The 24,455-nt window shown below is 39.9% G+C and overlaps 1 protein-coding gene across 2 annotated transcripts in view; it reads left to right on the forward strand.

The window, feature by feature from the left end:
• Nucleotides 1-4,626: 4,626 nt before the first annotated feature.
• The window catches only part of LOC146300652 (eukaryotic translation initiation factor 3 subunit H), a 62,838-nt gene continuing 43,009 nt past the window's right edge, over nucleotides 4,627-24,455 (forward strand). For both annotated transcript variants that reach the window (XM_084704242.1, XM_084704250.1), the window contains exon 1: nucleotides 4,627-4,783. In XM_084704242.1, the coding sequence (XP_084560368.1) occupies nucleotides 4,682-4,783 (102 nt within the window). In that variant the 5' untranslated portion in view covers nucleotides 4,627-4,681. The remainder of the gene's footprint in view (nucleotides 4,784-24,455) is intronic.

Here is a 24,455-nt window from a genome sequence, read left to right on the forward strand (position 1 = left end):
AATGCATACAAGGTGAACATAATGGGGCATTAGGTTGTATTAAACATAGATGAATACAGCTCTATTTGAACATTTCAGGGATATAGGGGGTGGAAGAAAATACTTTTTCTACGTGCTTATGCTTATCACAATAGCCATTTCCTTATCACCTGTTCATACAGCCAACTCAAGAATAACTGGCAACACATTGGAAAATATAAGTGAACTAAATGTTAAAAAAATACAAATACACAGTAATATTTAAGAATTTCCCAGCAGTCAAATATTGTAGCCTATATACACAAGGTGACACAAAGGCAATATTTAATTAACCCTATTGCAAACCTGTAGGCTGAGCTGAAGATGAGTGCACAAAAGAGTAGGACCCTGGCGTATCTGGAGAGATTCTGTAAAGAGGATTGCTCTCTGATTCCTGACAAACCCTATTTGACTGTAAATCAATCAAAAGTAATATTTGTTTTCTCTATTCACTATCAACACCGTCCTATTCTCAGAGATTTTGTTTTAAGTTGTTGTGTTACTCTCTAATCTGCAGATTGATAATAGGCTTCTTATAAAACCCACAACTCAGCTTAATTTTGTAACTCTGTGAAATGACAAACATTTTCTCGATTAAGGAGTCAACAGTTTACCCTGTAGCAGAACAGCAATCAGATGTTTTTCAATCCGCAGACATTATCCTACGTAATCAGTTATGAAACCTAGCATTTGCACTACAATGCATTTCACAATGCATTTTGGAAACAGTCCAATAAAACTGAATTCCCTGAAATATTCAAATAGAGCTGTGTTTATCTATGTTTATTACAACTAAATTGCCCCATTATTTTCACCTTGTATGCATTGCAGTACGCTACTGTGTATAAGTTTTCTTTATCTCACACGCTACCTCACCAATTTAACAATCCTAAAAACCTACTTGAATCAACTATTTAATGAGGCAGCAATTCAGTTTTTCTTTTTAACTTACTGGGGGAGTAGAATTTTGACAACACTGTTCATCATACCTGCCAAAGTCGTCCCCCCCCCCCCCCCCCCCATATCTTGGGACCATAAGATCCGACACCCCCCCCCAAATGATTTTGGTGGCTTGTGACAAAGTGGGGGAGAACATGCCTGGACTCACCACATGTCACGTTGGGGCCATGAGGTCTGGTGAGTCTTACCAGTTACATTTGTACATACTCTACTTGGTTTAGGTGGGAGTATTTGGTTTCAGTTATTGTCAAACACAGTTACAATCTTTGTTTAGAAATGATACCTTTTATTTATGTTGCAGGATAGACAGAACAAATGTTGTTTCATTTCTGCACACTCACAGTTCTTTGTTCAGATCCGCCATTCAGGACTCCGGTGGGAGGGGGCCGCCCAGCACTTCCTGATTTTATGGTGGAGGTGATGTCAGAGGGTTGAACCAAGTGGAGGGGGGTACTGTGTGTATTCATGTATGTGTCTGTTGCGTCGGATGGCTGAGATCACCCGCATCTTGGTTTGGGCGGTCTGAAGAGGGCTAGGGGTAGGGGACCCACCCTATAAATTCAGTGAAGGGTTGCTTGATGGGGGGAAGGGTGGTGCTGCCACAACGAGGTAATTTTGTGTTGGTTAATTATGATTTGAACTTGCTAACTATTTTGGTTTTTTGCTTTTGTTTTGATGGTTCGAGGAGTGAAGAACCTCGTTATTAAATGCTCAATTCCTGCAAATCTCCTGAGTCCACCGAGTCTGCTTGCCTCCTACATTTTCTGGACGTTTGAGCCACACTATCTCACATGGCTCCTCATGCCCTGTAGAGTGTGCCATAAAAAGCTTTTGATACTAGTTGCATAAATGTAAAAGTTAGAAGGGGAGTAGGACTTTGGCAACACTGTTTTTCATACCTGCCAAAATCCTTCCCCCCACATATCTTGGGACCGTAAGATCTGACACCCCAACTATACGGGGATGAGGACAATCTGGATGGCGACACTAACTGGGTGATAGCTTGTCAACTGGTATTGAATACAATACGTTTTTCACTACTAGACACATTTATAATGAAGCATTGGTATTTCTTTGTATAAGTGGTAATGTTATTATAGGTGACAGTGACCATTTTTGCCATTCCTAATGTTTGATCATTCATTATCATTCCATAAATTAATCTTAATGTTTCCAGGTTCCATCACTATTGTGCTAAAATCCAACTAAGAGGAATATGTCTGTGCTGCCTGGCGTAAACATCCCTGACCTGTTTTCATGATCAAGCCTTAAACTTGTTGGAACTCTTATTTAAATGATCCCTTTCTTTATTTTTGTCTACCTTTTGTTAAATATATCTTTATAGTTTTTTGTTTAAAATAAATGTGACCAATCAAAATTTTATCATTTATTAGATGTTTTTCACTACACAAAACTAGGCTGTGGGAAGCAGGATTTATAAAATGGATATGATTGTAAACACAAAACAGTTGTGTGGCAAGTAGTTTACTGAGTGGGAAGTAAAAGTTAATTTCTGGTAGGAGGGACCTGTGAGCAGGGGCCCTTTTATATAGCCTACATTTGTAAAATAATGTAGTTATACTCATGTACAAGACGATTCTATTACAATGGGCATATATTGCATTTAGTAAGTAGCCTATAACAGCAAGTACAACGTAATCAAGAATCAGAAGTGAATCTACTAAAAGTGATTCGTACAAATGAATACAAAGGATGCTCGCTTTTACCAGACAGTGACAGAACAGCAACATCATTCACATATTACCCTCATTCCGATAATAGGACAGTGTAGCACAACATCGACATCAACATCGTTTTTCAAGTGCAGCTCCAAATTACGTCTATTTTTTTTAGACAATCATTCGGATTTTACGAGTAGCACGACATACAAATCGTATAGGTTCTCAAGTGCAGCACGACATAACGTATATTTTAATAAAACATGATCTAGCCTACTGACAGTTTCCTCAAAGCCTAAGACGAGGGAACCTAGGCTAAACATTGTAGAAATCGCCTCGGTTCGTCAAAACTTCAACTAGCAATACGTTAGGAAGTAGTGATGGGGGAAACAAAGCTTTTCGAAGCAACGAGCTATTTGACACAATTGTCTCGAAAAAGTATCGCTTTTTCGAAGCGTTCGATACGTCTTCTCCATAGGGACATCTGCTGGTCAGTTTATGGTATGGCGACTGTATCGAGCGATGGAAGGACTCAAGTGACGTCAAGTCCTCGAGACGTCAGTCTCATAATCGCTATTGACAACTTGGTAAATAAAGGTTATGTGACAAATGTTTCGATTTGCAAGCGTCAAAAATATGTTATCATATATCTTGTTGTATTATAAACAACGTAACGTTTTTGCTACTTTACGTTTATGATATTTATTTTTAGGTTCTTATAACATTAATTACACGTATTCTTCAACTGAGTATGGCTTCGTGGTAAGAGCCCAACCCCTCACTCAAATGTAGTGAAATCGCATCCCCTCACCCTATTTTAGTAGAAGTATATGCTAAAATAATATATTACTAGATGATAATGTAAGCTAGCGGTTAAGGTTTTGGAACATGCTTTTGCAACCGGGAAAGGGATGGCCACATTTGAAGGCTGGTAAAACTAGAGAAAGATGTAGGCTATGTGCTTGTGTACACCTAGCCTACTATCTCATATCTGTATCTATCTCTGTCTATCTAGCTCTGGCAATCTATCTGTATCTCTGATTCTGTCAATGAATGTAGTGTCCTTAAATAGGCCTATGTCTCCTCTTTATAACCTACGAATATTAGTGATGTCTGATGTCTTGTAAGCGTTTGAATAAAACGCCGTTTGTCTCAGCTGCTCGTGTGACGTCCGATGTGACGTCACTTTGACACTTCGACTCTGATCACGTGGTTTTTGCCCATTTGAAGCCACGCTCGGTTTGTATCGGTACAAATTGTTTCGAAAGGTCGATACCGCTTCGTGAGCACGGTATCGAGCGTAACACCACTACTAGGAAGGCAGTGCGCGTTCACGCGTAGGGGAGTGGGATTCTGCGGGGGAGTGAGAATTCGGTCCAACACCCGGCACTGCATGAACTCGAACGCACCTATTACTATAAACAGGACGCTCACATGACGTAATGCTTTTTAGTTCCATACTGTGACGTTTGAAAACCTAAAACTCCGTTTAAGTTAGTGCACACGCAAACACAAAAACGGAGTTTTGATAAATCTCCACTTTGGCTGGAGTTTTTAGAAATGATCGTTTTCCGTGATAAAACCTCCGTTTTCGTGTAAATGAAAGGCCAAACCGCATGATAATCTATGCGTTTTTCTTCCTTGGTGGACAGAGAATAGGCTATTTTTAAAGAATTGCTGCGTGAAATCTTCTTAATAGAGGACGATTATCCTTAAATAACCATACTGATTTTTATATAATGTGAAAACCCTAGTTCTTATCCTCGATATTGTATAATAGTTCATGTGTGTGATTTAAGATGAATATGTATGTAATATAACTATGCACAAGACAACAATGTTGTGGCACCGAATGGAATAATTGCTCGAGCTGGAAAGAGTCACGGCCAAATGATCTGTGTTGTTATTAAGTGGAACTATCCACTCATCGTCCACACATTTGGCCGGCCAAAGAAACCCAACGCACTCATGAACCGGACGCTTTCTTTGCACACGTTCCTCCCTCCTTTCTCGTGTGGTTCAGAATGGCTTCGCGAAAGGATTCCGGTGCTACTCCGACTGCCACAATGGTTTCAACGGGGAACACTTTGGACTCTCCCGTAAAGCAGATACAGATAGAAGGACTGGTGAGTAGCAAATGTGAGGCGTCTGTTGTTAGCTTCAGGGGCCATTCCAAAGATATCTCTGAACGTGACGGCTCTGCCTCATACAATGATGTTAGCCTAGCATCGTGGCGGGCACCAAACGCCGTCCCGCCGGAGTGGATTGCTGAAATCCACTCTCTGTATTCAAAGATTGCGATATTGTGTAAACACAGCAGAATCATGTGAGCACAGTTCTGTGTGAATTTGATTTTATTTGTGGTGGTAGGCTGGGGAAGATTCAAACATTTTAAACTTTAAGGGCTTTGCCCAAAACTAGCGTTGGCTCCTATGTAGCCTATTGTTATGATGTGTGTAGATAGTGAACATTTTACATTTACTCATTTAGCAGACGCTCTTATCAAGAGCGACTTACAGTAAGTACAGGGACATTCCCCCTTAGGCAAGTAGGGCGAAGTGTCTTGCCCAAGGACACAACGTCATTTGACACGGCCGGGAATCGATCCTGCAACCTTCTGATTAATAGCCCGATTCCCTAATCGCTCAGCCATCTTACTCCCATATGCGAGTAAATCATTTGCGTATGTAGAGGGGAGGGATGGGCATAATTAATCGACGATCGATTATCGATCATTAAGACTTTTGTCGATGACATTTGTTAATCAATAAAACTAATGTGTGTTCCGTTGCGTAGTGTAAGTCTTGAAGGAATGCAATGGATTTCGCTATGTGGCAGCAATTAAACATTTTACCAAACAAAGCCAATGTTTGGAAAAAAACGCCACACGCCTACTCAGTTACCGGCGAGTTTCCATTTATTTCAAAAGTAAACATGAAGAGGTCACTGCGAAATGTAGCGTGAGACCATTTTGACCTAAAAATTACTTTGTTCTCTGCCAACACTGCAAAGCTGAGTATAAATACAACTCCTCCACGACTCAAATGATTTACCACTTGAAGAACGTACATCCGACCCTGGTTAGTGGCGGTGCATCCTGCTCTCTGTGTTAGCACGGAGGAGCTGCGATGCACAACGAGCAGAGAAAATTATCCAACGGATCTGCAAGCCCATCGAGATGGATATGCTACCCTTAAGTATTGTTGAGGGCGAAGGTCTTTATGAAGCTTTGTTAATTAGCCGGAAAAAAACGAGGGTCAGTTGTGTTTGAACACCGTCTTCTAGCTGTCGGCTCTGCTAGGAGTTAAAGAAATAGTTATTCTTTTTGTAATACAGATCTCAATGCTGAAACACTTTGTTTTTCTATTTTCACTCCATTTAAATATAGCCTATAAATAGTGAATTTTAATATAAAAATGTTAATGATTAATCAAAAATCGATTATTAATTCTCCCAACAATCGATTAAGACAATTTAATCGAATGCCCATCACTAGTAGAGGGTTGCATAAAAAAGTTATTTATTTCGACAATGGATAGTGAATTGTTCAATTTCACTCGCCTGTGACTGAGTTAGAGGCACATAATAAGTTTCACTTATTCACAAATTTCACTGACGCTCCGTCGCTTGACTGCGAGTTAACATGGTTAGCTGCTATGACAACAGACGTACCATCAGTTATTTTGCTGCTGTTCAACAACGAAAACAGAGATTGTCAGAGTAATGGAAAGTCGCTGGATTTGACGCATGTCGCTAGATTTTTGTAAAACGCTACACTGCCTGTCGCTTTGTCTCACAAAAAGATCGACTTGATTATACGGCACTTGTCACGCTGAAAGATGAACAGAAAACGCTTAATACCTTTTTTCTTATCAAGACAATTTAAGATTAAGCCTACTGTTCGTTGTTCAGTTTATTCTTGCTCTGCTAATCAGCTCTGCCAACTTCAAAAGAGAATACAATCAGATGTCCGCAGCAGTTTCACATCCTTACGCCTTTCAGACCTGATCCTTATTTCAACAGAAATGCATTGTTCATGCATTTCATGTAAAAAGTCTGGCGAGTAAAATAAAAAATGTACTAGCTGGGTATTCCGTGCGACGGTATAAATGTGTCTACCGGGAGAGATTTGGCAATACCGTTTCACCTGCGGTATACTTTTCAGTGTTTCCCACACTTATTTGTGGCGGTGCTTTTTTAAACTATTTAGTTTAACGCAGCAAATTCTTTCAGCTGCATTCCTTTCCCTGCTCTCCCTTCGTCTCTCTTGTCACTTGCGCGTCTTTCTCACATAGCCTACATACAGTCACATCAGCACAAGTTAGCAACGATGCGAACATACGCCGTTGTAGTAAGACAGAGCTATATCAGCGAGCATTCAGCATTAGTGCCGTAGCTAAAGATCTAGGAAAGTTCAGGAGTGGGTTGCACCAACTAGTCTTTGCTAAGACTGTCATAAGTCCTAAGTCAGTCTTTAAGAACGGCCTTAGGCCCATATCAGAACAGAATTTACGACCAGTCATAACTAAGACTGGTCGTAACATTCGCGTTCATGAAAATGCCCGTCAATGTTCCCTCTAAGCTGTGCCCCTGCGCGGTCAAGCAAACCAGTTGAAGGACCCGCGCACTAGATTTTCCAGACCGTACACAAAAAAATCTGTATTTTTTTTTAAATGAAATTATTTTATAAAACCAATAAATGTTCAGTTGATCGGCGAAATGCGGCGAAGCCCATTTCATACATTTCAATGTCACTCTAGACGCAAGCTTTTAACAAAACATCGACCCTGGCGCTCTGCTCAAGCTTTCACTAGCAACGAATATCAGAAACGTTACCTTTACAGGCGAAGGGCGTAGGTTTGCGTAGGGTCCATAGGGACTTGTCACGACTAAAGTTTGGGAAAGATACAATTGTCCCCATCAATATTTTGTTAATTTTCGGAGAAAAAAGAATTGCACGTATATTTGCAAAACTATTTCGTATTATTGTCTTTACTATATTTGTTGCCCAGAAAAGCGAAAAATAAGTTTCCAAGTTAACCAATGCGTCCTCGAGCCTGCAAGAGACCAATGTCATTTAATTGGCTGAAGTGGTAGGCAGAGTCAGAAACACTTTGTGAATTGTGACTTGCAGAAAGAGAGCTGGCAGTACGCCAAGAAATAATAAAGCCTCATATTAGTATTTCGTTTGGTCTCAGCATTGATATTTGTGATCCTTGTGTGCTTTTATAGATAGGAAAATGTCACCCTTAAAGGAGAGATATCAAAGTTTTTTCACCACCCACATAGTAAGTAGCTAGCAAGAAAGTCGTTGTTAGTTAGCTAGCTAGTAGGAAAACTACACACACCAGGGTTTTTCCTGGGTCAAAATGGGTCTTCGGTGCTCAAAAAATTTATATGTGTATATATTAGTGCTGTCAAACGATTAAAATATTTAATCGTGATTAATCGCATTAATGTCATAGTTAACTCGCGATTAATCGCACATTTTTATCTATTCTAAATGTTCCTTGATTTCTTTTTGTCCCATTCTTTTTTTTCAAATTTTAATGCTCTTATCACCATGGAAAAGTGGTTCGGATTGCTTTGTGCAATTATTTTTTTTATTGAAAACATTGCAATCGCCTGGCTTTGACGAGGGGGCGGAGAATTTGCATGAATCGCATCAGCTGTGTGCTTGGCCATTAAGTGGTATTTTAGACTGGACGTGCTGCCATGATAGCTCATTTTACAACAACAAAACACACAGATCACTTTGGTCTTGTCAATGGAACCATTTGGCAACTTTTTTAAAGTAAACTTTCCATTCAGAATCTTATTGGCATCCATTTCGGCGTCTCGCGCTCGCCATCCACTCAAAACGTAACGTTAGCCTACTATCAGAGAATGTCTAATATCCGTAAACGGGCTCTGCTACTACTCTTTAGCCGGCTCGCAAGCTAAACAAGTGTGTGTGCCTGTTGTTTTGTTTCCGGTCTAGCTAGATCAGGTGTGGTGTTGTAGTTTTTCTAACGTCGGCAGTTGTTGCAACAGCATGTGAAAAAAACGAAAAAGTTTGCTAGGCCCGGTAAAAGAATTGACGCCGTTAATTTGGGTTTGCGTTAACGCCATTAATAACGCGTTAAACTGACAGCACTAGTGTGTGTGTATATATATGCATACATACATACATACATACACTTTTTTTTCCTCCCCCCAACCCCACATATTTTTGTCCTATTTCCGCAAAGCAATAAAGTTAGGCTACTTAAAGACAGCTTACACTCATTAAGTATGTTCTAAATGGCATAAATGCTGCCAATTAATAATTGACGTAACAACTTATTGTAAATGGTCAGTAGCCTAGCCTATCGATTCAGGTAGGCCACTCTGAAGCATGTACACTGCCTGCCCTGCTTCATTTGATCTTGATAGGCTAAGCATTCAGCAGCAAACATAAAAAATAGGACTGTGAAATGATAAAAAAATTTAATCAAATTAATCACAGGTTTCTGTGGATTAATCATGATTAATCACATATTACCGGTTTTCCGAATTTTTGTCAATAGTGTGCGTCTTTGATTTTGCGGTACCTTGATGTTCGAGTCACGCAAAACTTTGGTGAACCCCTCGTCCTCAACAATATCAATCGGTCTACAGCTTTTTGCAATACATTTGGCAACTGTGCTAGTCACCTTGTCACAGACAAGACTTAGTGAGGGCCCTACGCTGTTCGGTGGTTTGGCGCTTTCTACTTGAACTCCCCTCGCCGACCAACACATGCTTCGCGTTGAGGTGGTATAGGTTACTTTAGGCTGGTATTGCTTCGGTGAAACTTTAGCATTCAGTCATTTAACAGACGCTCTTAGCACAGTAGCCCCTGACTGAAAATGTTAGGAGCGCAAACAGAAAATTAAGGGGCACACACGTTATATTGACCTGCAATGCATTTATTAATGTAACTGGAGAGGGTACAATTCAGTGGCAATTTTAGATCCTTTTTAGGAGTGCTTAAGCACTCCTAATATTTTTAAAATATTTTCTTAAATATATTGTTTATTATCATTTGATGCTGGTAGTTCATGAAGAAAGGGACATCCTTAGTTTTTTCATTCAATATTTTGCATAATAATACATAAATGTATTAATTGTTATCCAGTGAAATTAGGGATTTATATTAGCAAGGGGGTTTACGTTTAGCACTTTTGCAAGGCACTGTATTCATGTCACATTCTCATTGGGGGCTGAGCACCCCTATAGGTCTGATCCTAGAATCGCCCCTGCAACGCACCATATAACCTAAGCTTGAGTTTAAATACTTTATTTATTGTGACATTACGTACTGTACATGCAAGTCTTAGCTAAATGACTTCAATGTATGATGCACTTTTCGATCAGTCCTCCGACACCACAACACGATACTTGCCGAGTATAACAGCGCAACAGCTCAAACACAGGCAGGGATACAGTAGCAACGCTAGTGCTAAATAAGTATTTAGCTGCTAGGCTCCATGACTCCGGGTAAGAAGGGCTCGTGAAACTGCTCACCAAAAGAACGAAGGGGCACCCACTTGTCTGGCAGATTAAGACATGTTCGTTGGAACCTAGCGAAAAATATCCTACACTTACCAAGTATAGACTTATACAATAACAGGCTCAAATGAACTGACAACATCAGTTATACGACTTATGAGTTAATTAGTTATACGAGTTCTCAAAGACGCACACACGCAATCTCAATTGTGGTGTGAAGCGCGAGTCCTTGCAATTTTCCGACATGCACTCTAACAATCACTGTTGATAAGACGGACAAAAATGTTGTACAGCCTGATTTCTGATACCGTGGCGGCAAAACTTTTGCCATAGAGGAAACACTGCACTATATATTATCATTCCAGGTTGAGAATACCAATGGAGGCTGCGTTTCAAATCGTAAATCAAACTTTTGTCAGCATTTTGAGTGGAAATTGTATTTGCATTTCTACAGGTGTATTCGTGCACGTCGGGCTGGCCCTCGCAGCGGAATGACAGTTCAGTGGCCACTCTGTCCATTCGTGCACCTCACAGTTGTGTATTGTTCAGACAAGAAGACACGCTTATCAACTTGATTACTATTAATCAAAACAGAACGAGGGTTCGGCTGTAGCCTGCTTGAAACATACTGTTGAGAACATATTTGCTGACATGCACTGCACGCATTTTTTTTCTTTTCATTGCAGACTTTTTTTTGCCTTTGGCGCTCGGGATTTGTCATTGGTGCTCAGGAAAACGGCTTTGGCGCGCGCCAACATTTTCTCTATGCAGGAAAAACCTAGCCTGACGTTGTCATACTCATAATTCTAGTCAGAATATGAGTCTGAGAACTCTCTGTTGGGCTTTGACTACGGGGTGTGTTTCAAACGAGCCTGGAAAACAAATGCTTCTTCGCTCAATTGGATAGACCTACAACCAATCAGAGCAACGTAATATGTTGTTTGTTCAAAACGAATTAAACTTAAGCGCTCTTTTTGGCCTGAGTTATTACGTTACTGTTGATCATCTGTCCATCATCGTATAAAGCCCGCCCTGGCAATTTCATTGGGACGCCCAGATTCTGGTTGTCTGTAGTTGTTTCCCAATACGAGAACCTCCAGACCCAACTTCCCGACCAAATTTTTTTGTGGGCGGGGAGAAGTTGGGCTGGCAGCCAGGCTAGGAAAAACCCTGCACACAGTGCAAACCTGCTGGCCTTGCATTGACACCCATTCTAAAATGGAAACATGTTTTGAAAGTTGTTAGTGTAGTAGAGCAGCATGTAACTTTTGCTTGTATTCAATCTATCCCTAGCGTCTGCAATCTTTCGACCAGTGTGTTAGCAGCAGCTTGTGTTGTTGAAGCCAGAAGGATAAAGCTAACCTACCCACATAGTGGGACCGTGCTAGTTTAGCCTAGTACCAGCAGGCTAGGAACTCAAAATTGATATTAACTGGTAATAAGTAGGCCTATATGATCCCTTGGATAGTAACATGCCTATCCCTGTAATCTCGACCAATGTCAGCAGTCAACTAAGCATGGTTAGCGTCTGTATTAAATTGATGAATTACTGTGCAGGAAAAACAGCACCCTGAAGATACAGATTTAGAGCAGGTTGGCGATGAATCAGCATCAGGGGTTCAGGTGAGAAGTTGAATTGTCCATTTTGGTAAATACTGCATTAAATTGCAGTTTTATAAGGGATGTTTAGACAATGTTACCCATGAATTTTATCATTCACACTTATACTTGTAGATAGGAAAAAGGTGCTATAAATTGGGATGTATGCATCATAGGGGTGTAAATCTCTCATGATAAGACGATCCGATTCGTATCTCGATACATGGGCACGATACAATACAAGAAAAGATGCATGTTGATAAAAAACGATTCAGTGCGATTTGATGCGATGCGATTCAATGCGATTCGATGCAGTTCAATAATTGAAAATATTCTGAAAGTTTTTTTCATTTGTTCAATGAATATGAACAAACATTTTATTTTGAAAATAATCTGTATGTAGTTTGTCTCACATATACAAATAAAAAATACATTTCAGTAACGGCACACATTGCAGCCAAATAAATACACCATAAGGAAATAAAAAAAAAACATTTCAGTTTGAGTTTTTTGGTACAGCTCGGGTATGCATTTTTCGATAAAATGCTGTCTACCCGGTATCTTGTACCTCGGCTCTAACTCTAAGCAATTCACAAAATCCGTCATTTTCCACTACACTGTATGATCTGAGGTCCATGGCGATGAGACGAGCCACAAGCGTCGTAATTGTCTTAGCCCTCGCCGAGCTGTAACTCAGTTGTGGCTGATTGAGAAATTGTGATATATTTCTGTTCTCGGATGGGGTTATGATTGTGCTGGTCGATGCAGTGCTAGCATCAGGTTCGGCAACACTGGCATGGTGTCTCGAGATGTGAGTGCTGACGCCTGCAGCACGCCTGATAGGTTTATGCTATGCGGGCTTTGGCCAATGACAGGCTGTCATTGTTCTGACTAAGCTCAAATGCACCAAGTCAGAGTGAGTGAGGGTTTTGGATAGCATCTTAACGTAGAGACGAACACTTGTGAACCGGTTCATAACTTTTAAATCGGGGCAACAACCGATTCATGTAATTTTAAAACCAATACGGTACTTCACGCATCGATGTAGTCGTATCTTTCACGCTAAAAAACGGATATTGATACGTATCGTTTTTTTTTTACACCCCTAATGCATCATACAAGATTTCATTGCTCAGACGTCCAGTACAGATTATGTAGGCCTAGTACAGCTCTATAAAACCTGAACCAATTACCTACGTATGAAAAAGTGTCCGTACCAAAGCTGAGACCAAACCTACGCCCTTGTTACAGGCACCCAAAAAAAGGGGCAATTTTACATTTCAACACAAATGGCTTGATGTAATTGTTCAAACGGACACAAGCGATGGTCCAGGTAGGCTGATGACGCTTTCTGATATATTTAGCTACAAAGAAGCTAGCGGAGTTCTCTGCAAACTTTGCTCAGAGTACTTAGGTTTGAGCTCAGATTTTTATTTGCTTAGTGCGGAAAAATTGAGGGAACATTGGTGCCCGTGGAATTCTAGAATGGAACGTGCATTGCCATGATACCCATTAATTACTGTTCATTCATTTGTTGAGCAACTCTTTCGTCTAATTAGCTATGGAGGATCGTAAAAAAGAAAGAGTAATTTCTCTGATTTGGAAATAAGAACATTGATTGAGAAGTAAGACCGACATAAATATTTTAACCTCGAAACAAAGCAACACAAAACCAACAAACAAAAAAAGGAGATTTGGTAAAGCATAACAGCAAGTATTAACAAACTCCAAAATTCTGCGGACTTCCGTACTGTTGAAGAAAAAAAAAAAGGCAAGAATTGCTATCAAAAGTCAAAAAGTATGCAAGTAGTATGAAACGAGTGCCGACTGGTGGGGGACCACTGCCTAAAGCTTCAATATATAGTGAGACCGTAATCCAGGTTGTAGGCGAGAATTCCCCAGCATTTATTGGGTTGGAGGGAGTGGATAGTGCTGCTCAAAGTCTCCTGAATGCTAGTCATTCTAGTGCTCGCGTTGATACGGACACTTCCTACCAAGAAGAGGAAAACCCAACTGCAGTGGTCAACATCAGTGTTACGAGTGATAGGCCTATGCAAGAGAGCCAACCCGTGATCATCAGTGCGGGCCCTGGAGGAAGGCCTACGTAGATCAGAATAGGCATACAGTCAATGATTTAATAAGAGAGAAATTTAATCATGCCTGATTGATAGCTAAACTAAATCTAAGATCACCCATATTTTACCTAGACCTGACGGAGGACGCGATTGCAGCTGGAAACAGCAATCCGCCAAAACGGAAGAGACAGGTGGACACGGCCAGTCTACAAACCATATTGCTCCAAAAGGAGATCGTTCGAGTGTAGGCTGAGACTGTTAAACTCCTTACTGAACAGCTAAAACTTCAATTGGAAAAATAAATAATTAAATTGGAAATAGAATTACTGAAACAAAAGTTAAATCATTCCACTGAAACGTTTGAGGAGGCGTCCTTCTTCGTTTTGTAGACCTAGCTAGGCTATAGGCCAACTGGTTGAAACAACAATATGTTCTATGTTTTCCAGCCATAATGGCTTTATCAATTGCCTATAATAAGAGGCTTACACATTCATTGTGTCTAGGCCTAGCCTGTTCATTTTTAATTCTCACAAACACGCACACATTCACACTAAAGCCCGCAGCAAGTTCACAACGTGAGCGCGAACAAGTCGCCCGGCAACATCTTCTTGTGCTGCAGGGATAGCAGGGGCTTCTTCATCTTGGTACAGCAAAGGGTCATGAGTATGTAGAGGTATTCTCTTTTTCATTGCGATATTGTGCAACACCGTGCAAGCTGCTACCACTGTGCAGACTCTCTCTGGGTGCATCCTTGTCTCTCCGTGAAGACAGTGGTTGGTTAGGTTATCTAAGTAGCTATTCCATAGTCAAAAAGGTCTGTCCATGGTGCTGATTATGTGCTTACCTGCGCTTGAGAACTCCAATACATTGCTCTATGATCGGGCAGCTGGTGGTATGGGCGGCATTGTAGCGTTGTTCCTGCTGAGTCCGTGGGTTCAATAATGGTGTGAGTAGCCAGCGTTTTAGTGGGTAGCCACTATCACCAAGTAAGATCTCATTGACCCCTCCGGCTTCGAACTGATTGAATAACTCACTTTCCCGGAGAATCCTCGAGTCATGAGTTGAGCCAGGCCATTGCGCCACCAACTTGATTATCTTGTAGTTTTCATCGCAAACGAGCTGTACATTGATTAAATGATAGCCCTTTTGGTTTACGTATAATGTTCGTATTCTGATGGTGCTTGAATCCGAATATGGGTACCATCAATGCATCCGATGATACCAGGGATGCCAGAGGCCTTGCGGAAACGCTGCTTGACAGCGATTGCCTCGGCCTCGTTAGGCAATTTGACATATTGCGGTAGGCGGCGACTCAGTGCCAGCGAGACCCTACGAATGACTCTACAAGCTGTAGATTTATGCACTCTGATCATGTCCCCCATGGTGTTTTGAAATGCACCGTTTGCATAAAACCTTAGTGCGATTAAAAGCTGTAACGTTGGCGTCAGGGCAGCATTTCGGTCTGCCTGAAAGTGCAAATCGTCAGACAGTTAGTTGACTAGAGGAAAAAATCTCAACCCTACTGAAACGAAACCTCTGAATTAACTCCTCATAATTGTACATATCCAGTACATATCCAATTGTACATAATAGGGATGGAGATTTGAACTGATTTCACTATTCGAATAGTATCCGAAATTATTTTCGAATAACCGGATAATCTATTTTTATTCATGCGGTTCTGTTATGTCATTAGCCTGACATGACGCAAAGCATACTGTCAACACATGAACCACAACACATTCTGGCAATAATTTGGACTATTAAGATATTAGATTAAATAAGAAAACAAATGAAAGATCATTTCATCAACATGACGAAAAGACAATGAACTTGAAAAAACGCTGCATCACCAGACGTATAGACTCTTAAATTGGCGGAATAGCGCTGAGTTTATTACTATGTGAAATTAAAACGTGAAATACTTGGAAGACATTTAACACATTGGGTAGGCTATCCTCGATAAAAACGAAAGACACACATGGAGAAATATTGCATATTAACTTGGATATAAACTTGGAACTGGAATCCTCGGTGCGCCACCACACAATGCAAACATAGCCGATTATGCTAGCTCTACGTGGCTGCTGGTTAATAAAAAAGCGACAAAACCATTATCCATACGCATTTTTATTCAGTAAAATGAGCATATAAACATAATCAGGGGAGAGGCGAGTACGGAGTCGATTTAGGCCGGCGTAGAATAGACTGTAGGAACTGAGGTTGCTGCAAGGTAGGCTACTGCTTAGCCAGTACACTATGCTTCTTGTAGCGCCAAATGAAATGAAAGGACACTCGCAGCACAACGCAGGGTCATGTAGCCTACCCTTTTTGATGCTTTTCATTCTTTCTAACGTCACAACTATTAGAATTCTCAACACAACGCAGCGTTTTTTCATTAAAAATAACTTTTTTATATTAAACTAAGCTCATAAGTATTCAAAAAAAGTATTCGAATACTAACCTACTTTAGGATATCCGGATATTCGATTAACCACGCCCATCCCTAGTACATCATACTCACGGTTTTGTGAAAATTACTATAGAAACCTACACTGTTTTAACACAAGTCTCCTCTCCACAGGGCGTAACATTTAGGACTAGACTTAGAGAAAGAGCAGCTTAAGTCGGCGTGGTGCAACAGGCGCAACATCATTTTAGACATCATTTTAGAGTTACACCTGTCTTACCTTAAGACTGGTCCTAAATCCTGTTGGTGCAACCCGCTCCAGGTACTTTTCGCTTGGCACCTACAAACATGTCTTCTTTGTTCTTTTGGTGAGAAGTCTCAGGAGCTAGCTACTTACCTGGCGTCATGGAGCCGACCAGTTAAATAGTTATTTAGCACTAGCGTTGCTACCTGCATATGCCAAAATTATTTGTGGTTGATTTTGTGAAGGTGTGAATCATTTTGGATTAATATTTAATACAATAAAGGTCTGTGTAACAAATTATTAGCAAAGTTATTATTTAGAACCCCCGCCCCCCGTTCGTTGGAGGGCATTACGGATCTGTATTGAGCTGTGAGTAGGTCAGCGCGCGGATGGCATGACCATCAGCCAAGCATCAGCGCATCAGCCAAATGGAACGCTCGTACTCGTAACTTTGAGTCTTTTGTTTTAAACTCAAGTGTTCTCTCATGTGAGGCAGTTGTTTTGTTTGTAATAAATAATCAAGTGTGGTGATGAAGTACGATATGGTTATTTTGTACCATTTCTTAATTGAATTTACTAGGGATGGGCATAATTAATCGACGATCATCGATCATTAAGAATTTCGTCGATGACATTTGTTCATCGATAAAATTAATGCGTGTTCCGTTGCGTAGTGTGAGTCTTGAAGGAATGCAATGGATTTCGCTATGTTGCAGGATTTAAACATTTTACCAAACAAAGCCAATGTTTGGATAAAAAAACGCCACAAGCCTACTCAGTTACCAGTGAGTTTCCATGTATTTCAAAAGTAAACATGAAGAGGTCACAGAGAAGTGTAGCGTGAGACCATTTTGACTTAAAAATGACTTTGTTCACTGCTAACACTGCAAAGCTGTGTATAAATACAACTCCTCCACGACTCAAATGATGTACCACTTGAAGAACGTACATCCGACCCTGATTACCTGCGTTTTAATCAATACAGTTTGGAATACTAATGACAAGACAGTCTAATTGGCTGCGTGATTAATTTGTCACAATGCCAGCATTGTAAGTGGGGTCTTTGTAAAAGCGTTGTGAATGGTTTGCACTTGTACTCCTGACTAAACTGTCGGAAGTTTTTGAGAGAATCAATCGTTCAAGCTGAAGTCGGGTGAAGTATAGAGTTAATTTTTATTTGACGTTGATGTAAACATAATAACGTTACCAACATAACATCATCAGCACACAAACATTTGACAATAACACAAAGACAATTCCATACAGCTCCATCTAGCATTCTAGAATGGAACTGGGAGAATCCAGCCCACCAGCACTACTCAGCTGATGGCCTTGAACCCCCCAGAACATTCTTCAACAGACCATTTTATAGATACGACAGTTCTCAAGTCATTAGTCCATTCTAAAGACATGAAGCTATACCAAATCTCTTCTGTCATTGGTTAAATCCTTAGAACAATACAGTTGAATCCACATTGTCTTCAGACCAACTGTCTCTTCCCCCCAGGTGACAAGAACTCTTTCAGGTCACCCAGACCTCCCATCTCTTACACTTCACGTCTCCAAGTTAGGTGTTATAAAACTACAGGTGGCATGTTTACCAAATGGAGTTGAATCAACATACATTGTATCAAGCTTCTTATCCAACTGTAAACTTCTCTTAAAACACATTCATTGTACATAGGGCCGGACTGCAGCTACAATTCACGAAATCTCTTACTAATTAAACGCCGCCCTCGAATAAATGACGCACCACAAATGAACATTGTGTAATAAACGCTGCAGCGTTTAATCGAAGAAATACGGTACTTGACATCACTGAGTAATTATTGAGTGCAAGAGGCTGCAAGGGCTCAAAATGCTATAATTTGGAATGGGACAGCACTTTAATGCATTATCGGTAAAATAGGCATGTCGTTAGATCTGATGAAAGCATATTTGGATCATCAAAGGTCAACCTACACGCAGTTCTGGCTATATTAACTTTATTGAGCTTTGTGTTTAAACATACCTATAAAAACAAATTAATCAATAAATTGATTGGCTAGAAATTTTGATAGGTGTAAACCAAGCCCTGGGTATTCTTTTCCGCCTTGGAGAAAATTAAAGCTCAAATGTTCCGAAAATATTCCCCTTGTTTTTTTTTTTTACATTGATTGAGATAGATTTACTGCAATAGAAAATACAGTAGGCCTACGTTAAAAAGTGCAAAATGAATTAATTTTTTATTTCAACATGCTATGGTTGGGGTACAGATGGGTAGACTCCTGAACTCTTAAGGAAAAAGAACGCCAAAATGCAGTCGGGATTGCTGCTGCGTTACGGGATATGTCGGCCCTACCTGTCTACACTTCGCGTGCGTCATGCTGTAATTTGGAAGCTTCGATGTTTTGTATTTGAATTGTGATGACGCTGTTACAAATTTGGACAGTCCTGTAATTGAATGCCCACAGAATTTACTGGACACACAGTGCATTGCTTTGTCTTGGTACCTTAACCATTGCCGCTGCCGTCAGTATTGCCAGTATTCCCATGGCAATACTACTTTTGAAACATGTAGATTTGGGTAAATATATATGTACAGGACTGTATACGACAAAACAAGACTGTCATAAAAAATTATCAATTAATTAAGCGGAAAATATTACATTTATTGGACTCTCTGGGTGATCTGGCTGCCATTGTTGCCGGTCGCGCAGTATTCACATAGCCCTAGGTTTCAAGTAAGCTCCCGATCTTACTTGGTTTTAAGGGGTGTATATACCCTTTCGTCTTAGCGCTACCCCTAGCTCAAAAAGAGTATTGGGACACCACTAGCTCTCATGGGAACGCGCAAAACTAAGGGGAAGGGGAAGGGGTAAGGGGAAGGGGGAAGGGGAAGGGGAAGGGGAAGGGGGAAGGGGAAGGGGAAGGGGTAGGGGTGGAGTATTGGGATTCGACCTTAAACCAGACCGATTATTGTCCTTTTAATGTTCATTTTGAACAGACATCAGTGTGTTTATTTGGAAAGATTCCTGTATATTTCCACTTTTGATTGTATTTCCATTCTAAGTTTGGTCTTAAATTTAATTGGGGTGTGCTTGCCTTTGGCGAGCACAAACCATTGTTATCTCACATATATATTATTGGGTGTGCTTTGCCTTCGGCAAGGGCACAAGCATTGTTATCTCACATATATATTTATTATTTTTATTATTATTGTTTATTTTCGCGCCCCTAAGGCTCAGTCAATATTTGGACTACATAGACAACGTCGATGTCAAAAGGTTCGTCTTGGTCGTGATTGCGTTGGTTCTATTGGGATTTATGTACCGTTGCACTGTTTAGGTTTAAATTTTTTGTGGCAAAAGTGAAGCTAACGGTGGCTAACTTGCTAGCCACAGTCACTGACGCTACTGACGTCACTAACGTCACAAAATATCGCGTAACTACCTCTAGCAGAACATTAATTTAGCAGCTCGTTAACCTCTGGGAGATAGCTAGGCTAACTGCTTTACTGCAAGGGAGCTGCAGAAACGCCATAAGCAAATAGGACAGGGTGATAACTATTTACTAATTTTACTTTGTGATATGAAAAACTATAAGCTGATATAAGGAAGTAGTTATATCTACTTTCGGAAACAGTAGTCAACTATTTCACTGAAGCATTAGCATCATGACATTAGCCTCTGTTGTCCGGGCAACACATACTACAGCGGTCTATGATGCATCTGTTTTCAATCGTTAAAATAAACATTCCTCACAATTACATTTTCGTTGTAGGATTTATTATGACATTAGATTACAAGTAAACGATTTGTTGGTGAAATGATCATTACCTGTGGTTTCAAACCAGTGTATCTCACTGCAACGCTGTACTGTACCCTAGTCTAGTACAGTAGCAAAAAAAAAACATCTCTACAGCTGTTTACAGTACAGTAGCCTACGTAGGAAGTCAAACGGCACATGTTCGGCACTACCATTACTTAAATCAAAAGTCTTTCAATAGGTGAAACTATCTGACTAGTGACTACTAACCTGAACTTCATTGCCACAGCCTAAACTTCAATCTGTTCATGAAAATAATTTATTTCAGCCTAGAACGTTCAACGGAAGTAACGTTAAATCGAATTCAACCAACGCAATTGCTACCAAGACTGTCTTCTGAAGTAGTAGGCCTAGTTGTAGCCTACAATTTACCAGGGCAGCTTCTCCACACAGCAGGGCTATATCGCATTTTGCCTTTTTACTGACAATGATCGCTACCACTGACATTTTTATGAATGAGTGATTTTCCCCAAAATAAATGTCAAGCTTATTTACGTTTTTGGGGGCATATTTTCAGTTAGCAGATGGTACTATTTGAATCACGATTCCTTCTGAGATAGCTGCTGGTAACGTCGTTGTTAAAATAAGCTTCAAAGGGGGTTCTTTATTATTGAATGAATGCAATATGAGTAGGCTAATGCCTGAAAATATTACGAGAAGGGAAAAACTTACAATGACGTTTAAGTCATAGAGATTAGGTCAATTTTTACACCGGTCTGCCAAATGTATTAGTTTTGATTCAACTATGAGGTTGCTGATCACCATTCCCTCTTGCAGGGGAAATGAGTAGACAACTATTTCATTCTACTCTTCACTCTTAGTATTTTGAGTTGTAAATGAGCAGAAAAAAATATGCTTTTAAATCTATGCAATCTTTATAAATAATAAGTAGGCTATGCATTTTAATATAAAATATACAGAAATGTAATTTAAATACGGACCCCTGCAAGTAAGCAAGCACACCCTACAATTTCCCCAGAAATTGTACCCTCTCTAGTTATTATTATTATTTCTTTTTGCCCCCCTAAAACTTTTAATATTTGGACTACATAGACAACCTCGGTGTCAAACGTTTCGTTTTGGTAGCCATTGAGTTGCTTGTATTGGGATTTACGTTCCGTTGCACGGTGTAAGTAGAAATTACGTTTTTGTGGTGAAAAGTGAAGCTAACGGTGGCTAACTTTCTAGCCACAGTCACTGACGTTGCTAACGTCACTAACGTCACAAAAACACGCGTGACTACCTGTTGCAGAACATCAGTTTAGCAGCTTGTTAACTTCTGGGAGATGATAGGCTAACTAGAAACGCTACAAGCAAAGAGGCCAGGGTGAACTATTTACTCATTTAACATTGTCATAAAACAAAATTATGAAATGTAGTGTATAATATGATGTACGCATTGTTATTAAGCTAGTACATCTATTTTCGGAAAGAGTGGTCTGCGGCTGATGCGTTAGCATCATGAGTCATCATGACATAGCCTCTGTTGCCCGGGCGACACAGGGTATACATACAACATAATACTACATCTGTTTTCAATCGTTAATTAAACATTCCTCACAAATACATTTTCGTTTTTGGATTTATTATTTTATTAGATTACAAGTAAACGATTTGACTAGCCATGGTGATAACCATTTACTCATTTAAAATTGTGATACAAAACACTTGTGAAATATGTATGCTGATGATTATAGCTACTGTAGAGCTAGCTATCTAGTCTAGCTCTACTTTTGTAAACGGTGTAAACGGTCTCCTTTTTTCACAGAGAAGTTAGCTCTAGCTGTTACACCGGCACATCTCTGCTACTAACTTGCGACCTTGTAGTCTTCCATTCCAGATCGCTTTGGCCTGGGGAGGTAGCCTACAGTACTGTACAATATACGAGTGGCAGGTAGCTACAATATAACGACAAATTAGTTAGCCTAGCTGTTAATCCTACAGCTAATTTTCTACCTTTCGTCGTCTGTTCCAGACCGCTTTCGGGAGGTTACTTTACAATTCGTCCAGCCACCAGATAGTGCCGTACTGTAGTAGCCAGATATATATAGCACTATATATATTACATCTCGTCAGCTTTGTTGTCTTTGCGCTGTTGGTCAGCTAGAATACAAAATCATTCTTTACAGTCAAGTAAGTTAAATGTTCGGTTTACATAGTTATAGGCCTACACATTACAACAGATCAGAGTGGTTTACAAAGATGCCTTTTACATTCATACGTTTCTGAGCTTACTTTTAAATAACATAAAACATGTAGTAAGATGCTTTTATTAATCACAATGACCTACACCAGCTTGCGATCGACTTTTGGGTCGGGACCCACCACTTGAGAAACACTGTCCTACACATAGATAAATGCGATAGACGTCCCATAGCTTACACGGGACCCTTTCAATACAGCAAAGATGGGTGTTCATTTTTGAATCATTTGTGTTGTGTAAAATTGCATTAAATTCTATGTGTTTCTAACTAGGTGCAACTAAATTTATCTTCCAGACCTGCCGTACAAAAAAAATCCACTCTTCCCGGACAAGACTAAGCTACATGGCTAGACTGTTGATACAGATCAGAATCCATCATATCTTGGACACTCAAAATCAGTGAATCTTGCAGCCAAATCAAGTAGCCTATATATATAGGCCTTTATATGTCTACAAACTTCTACTCGGTTTCTAGCTGGCTACTTGTTACCAAGTTACAACTTTGTTGCACGAGCATTCTTTGTCTACATTGCGAGCTAACAGTGTCCGGTAATGATGTCGCTATAAATAATGATGTTAAACCGAGACCACTAAGCCCTCAAAGAAAATGTAAGGTCAAAGAAACAAAAGAAAGGTTTGAGGTTACTCTGAAAATTATTAATAAAATAGGCTTGTAATAATAAAACTGCTAAATCCTTCTCTAGCTAGGTTCCTCTATCATGCATAATGAAACATGTTTTTTAAGTAATCAATAAGCCTGTGCTTGCCCTCATTACTCAAATGATGCCATTCAGTCAACGCGAGCAACTCTACATTCATACGTCGAGCAACTCTACATTCATACGTCTCTGAGCTTACTTTAAAATAACAGAAAACATTAATATGTTGACGTTGATAGGCTACATTTAGATGCTTTTATGAATCAATATGTCCTACCACTTGAGAAACACGGTCCTACACATAGACAAATGCAATATTAGACGTCCCATAGCCTACAACCTCATAACCAGGTGCAACAGTTGCCTTGAGAGGATTAAGGAGTTGAAGAAGCAGATGCTGTGTCTTCCTCTTGTTGGGCAACCAACAAGTTGTTTATCTGATTACAATTTAATAAGTTACCTAGCGCTGCATCTTCATGAGCTACAGTTGGCCTCCTTCTCTTCCAACCAAACAGTATCACCTCTCCTCCATCTGAGTGATGCATGTAATTTTTACAAACTTATTATCAAGGGAACACAATGGTCAGAACTGCAGTCATACATCTAAATGCTTTTTGAAATATGTAAACACCAGGAGAGTATGGGCAGCTGGGGCAGCCGCAAGCACACCCTCACAATTTCCCCAGAAATGGTATGCTCTCTAGTTTAGAAGTGGTATTAAAAGGTCTTAAGTCTTACATTGAACTTTTTTATACCTGTAGATACCCTGATCTTAACAATGTCTGGAATACTTCCACAGCCTTTACTTTTTAATGAAGCTTCAAATAAATTGATAGAAAATCATTAATCTTTGAAAATAGCTTAATCCTCGCAAATCTTAACTTTCAAAATGTTCAAAAAATCTCAAACACCAGATTATTCTAATAAAGTCGGGCGTACTTCCACAACCTTTCAGTTTTCAATAAAGTTCTCAATCTCTGAAAATAGCATTAAACACGCGGTAATATTAATAACTTAAAAAATTGTGTGCCTGTTCATTCTGAAGATGTGCACTGTCAGTTCTGTTTTTGAATAAAGGGTTGGAAATTAATGCTTAAAAAAAAAAAAATCAGATTCATTGGTTAATCGTAAAATTGTCAGATTAAACGATTATTAAAATAATTGTTAGTTGCAGCCCTAATAGCGAACTCACTACAAATATTTAAGAGTTTTCTTGCGATCCCATAAACGTAGGCTACTGTTGAACGCTAAAGTCGCTCTTCTATGGCAAAGCACTACAAAAGTTGGAA

Source organism: Hypomesus nipponensis, chromosome 2 (genome assembly GCF_054491055.1).
Source record: "Hypomesus nipponensis isolate SF chromosome 2, ASM5449105v1, whole genome shotgun sequence".
NCBI lineage: Eukaryota > Metazoa > Chordata > Actinopteri > Osmeriformes > Osmeridae > Hypomesus > Hypomesus nipponensis.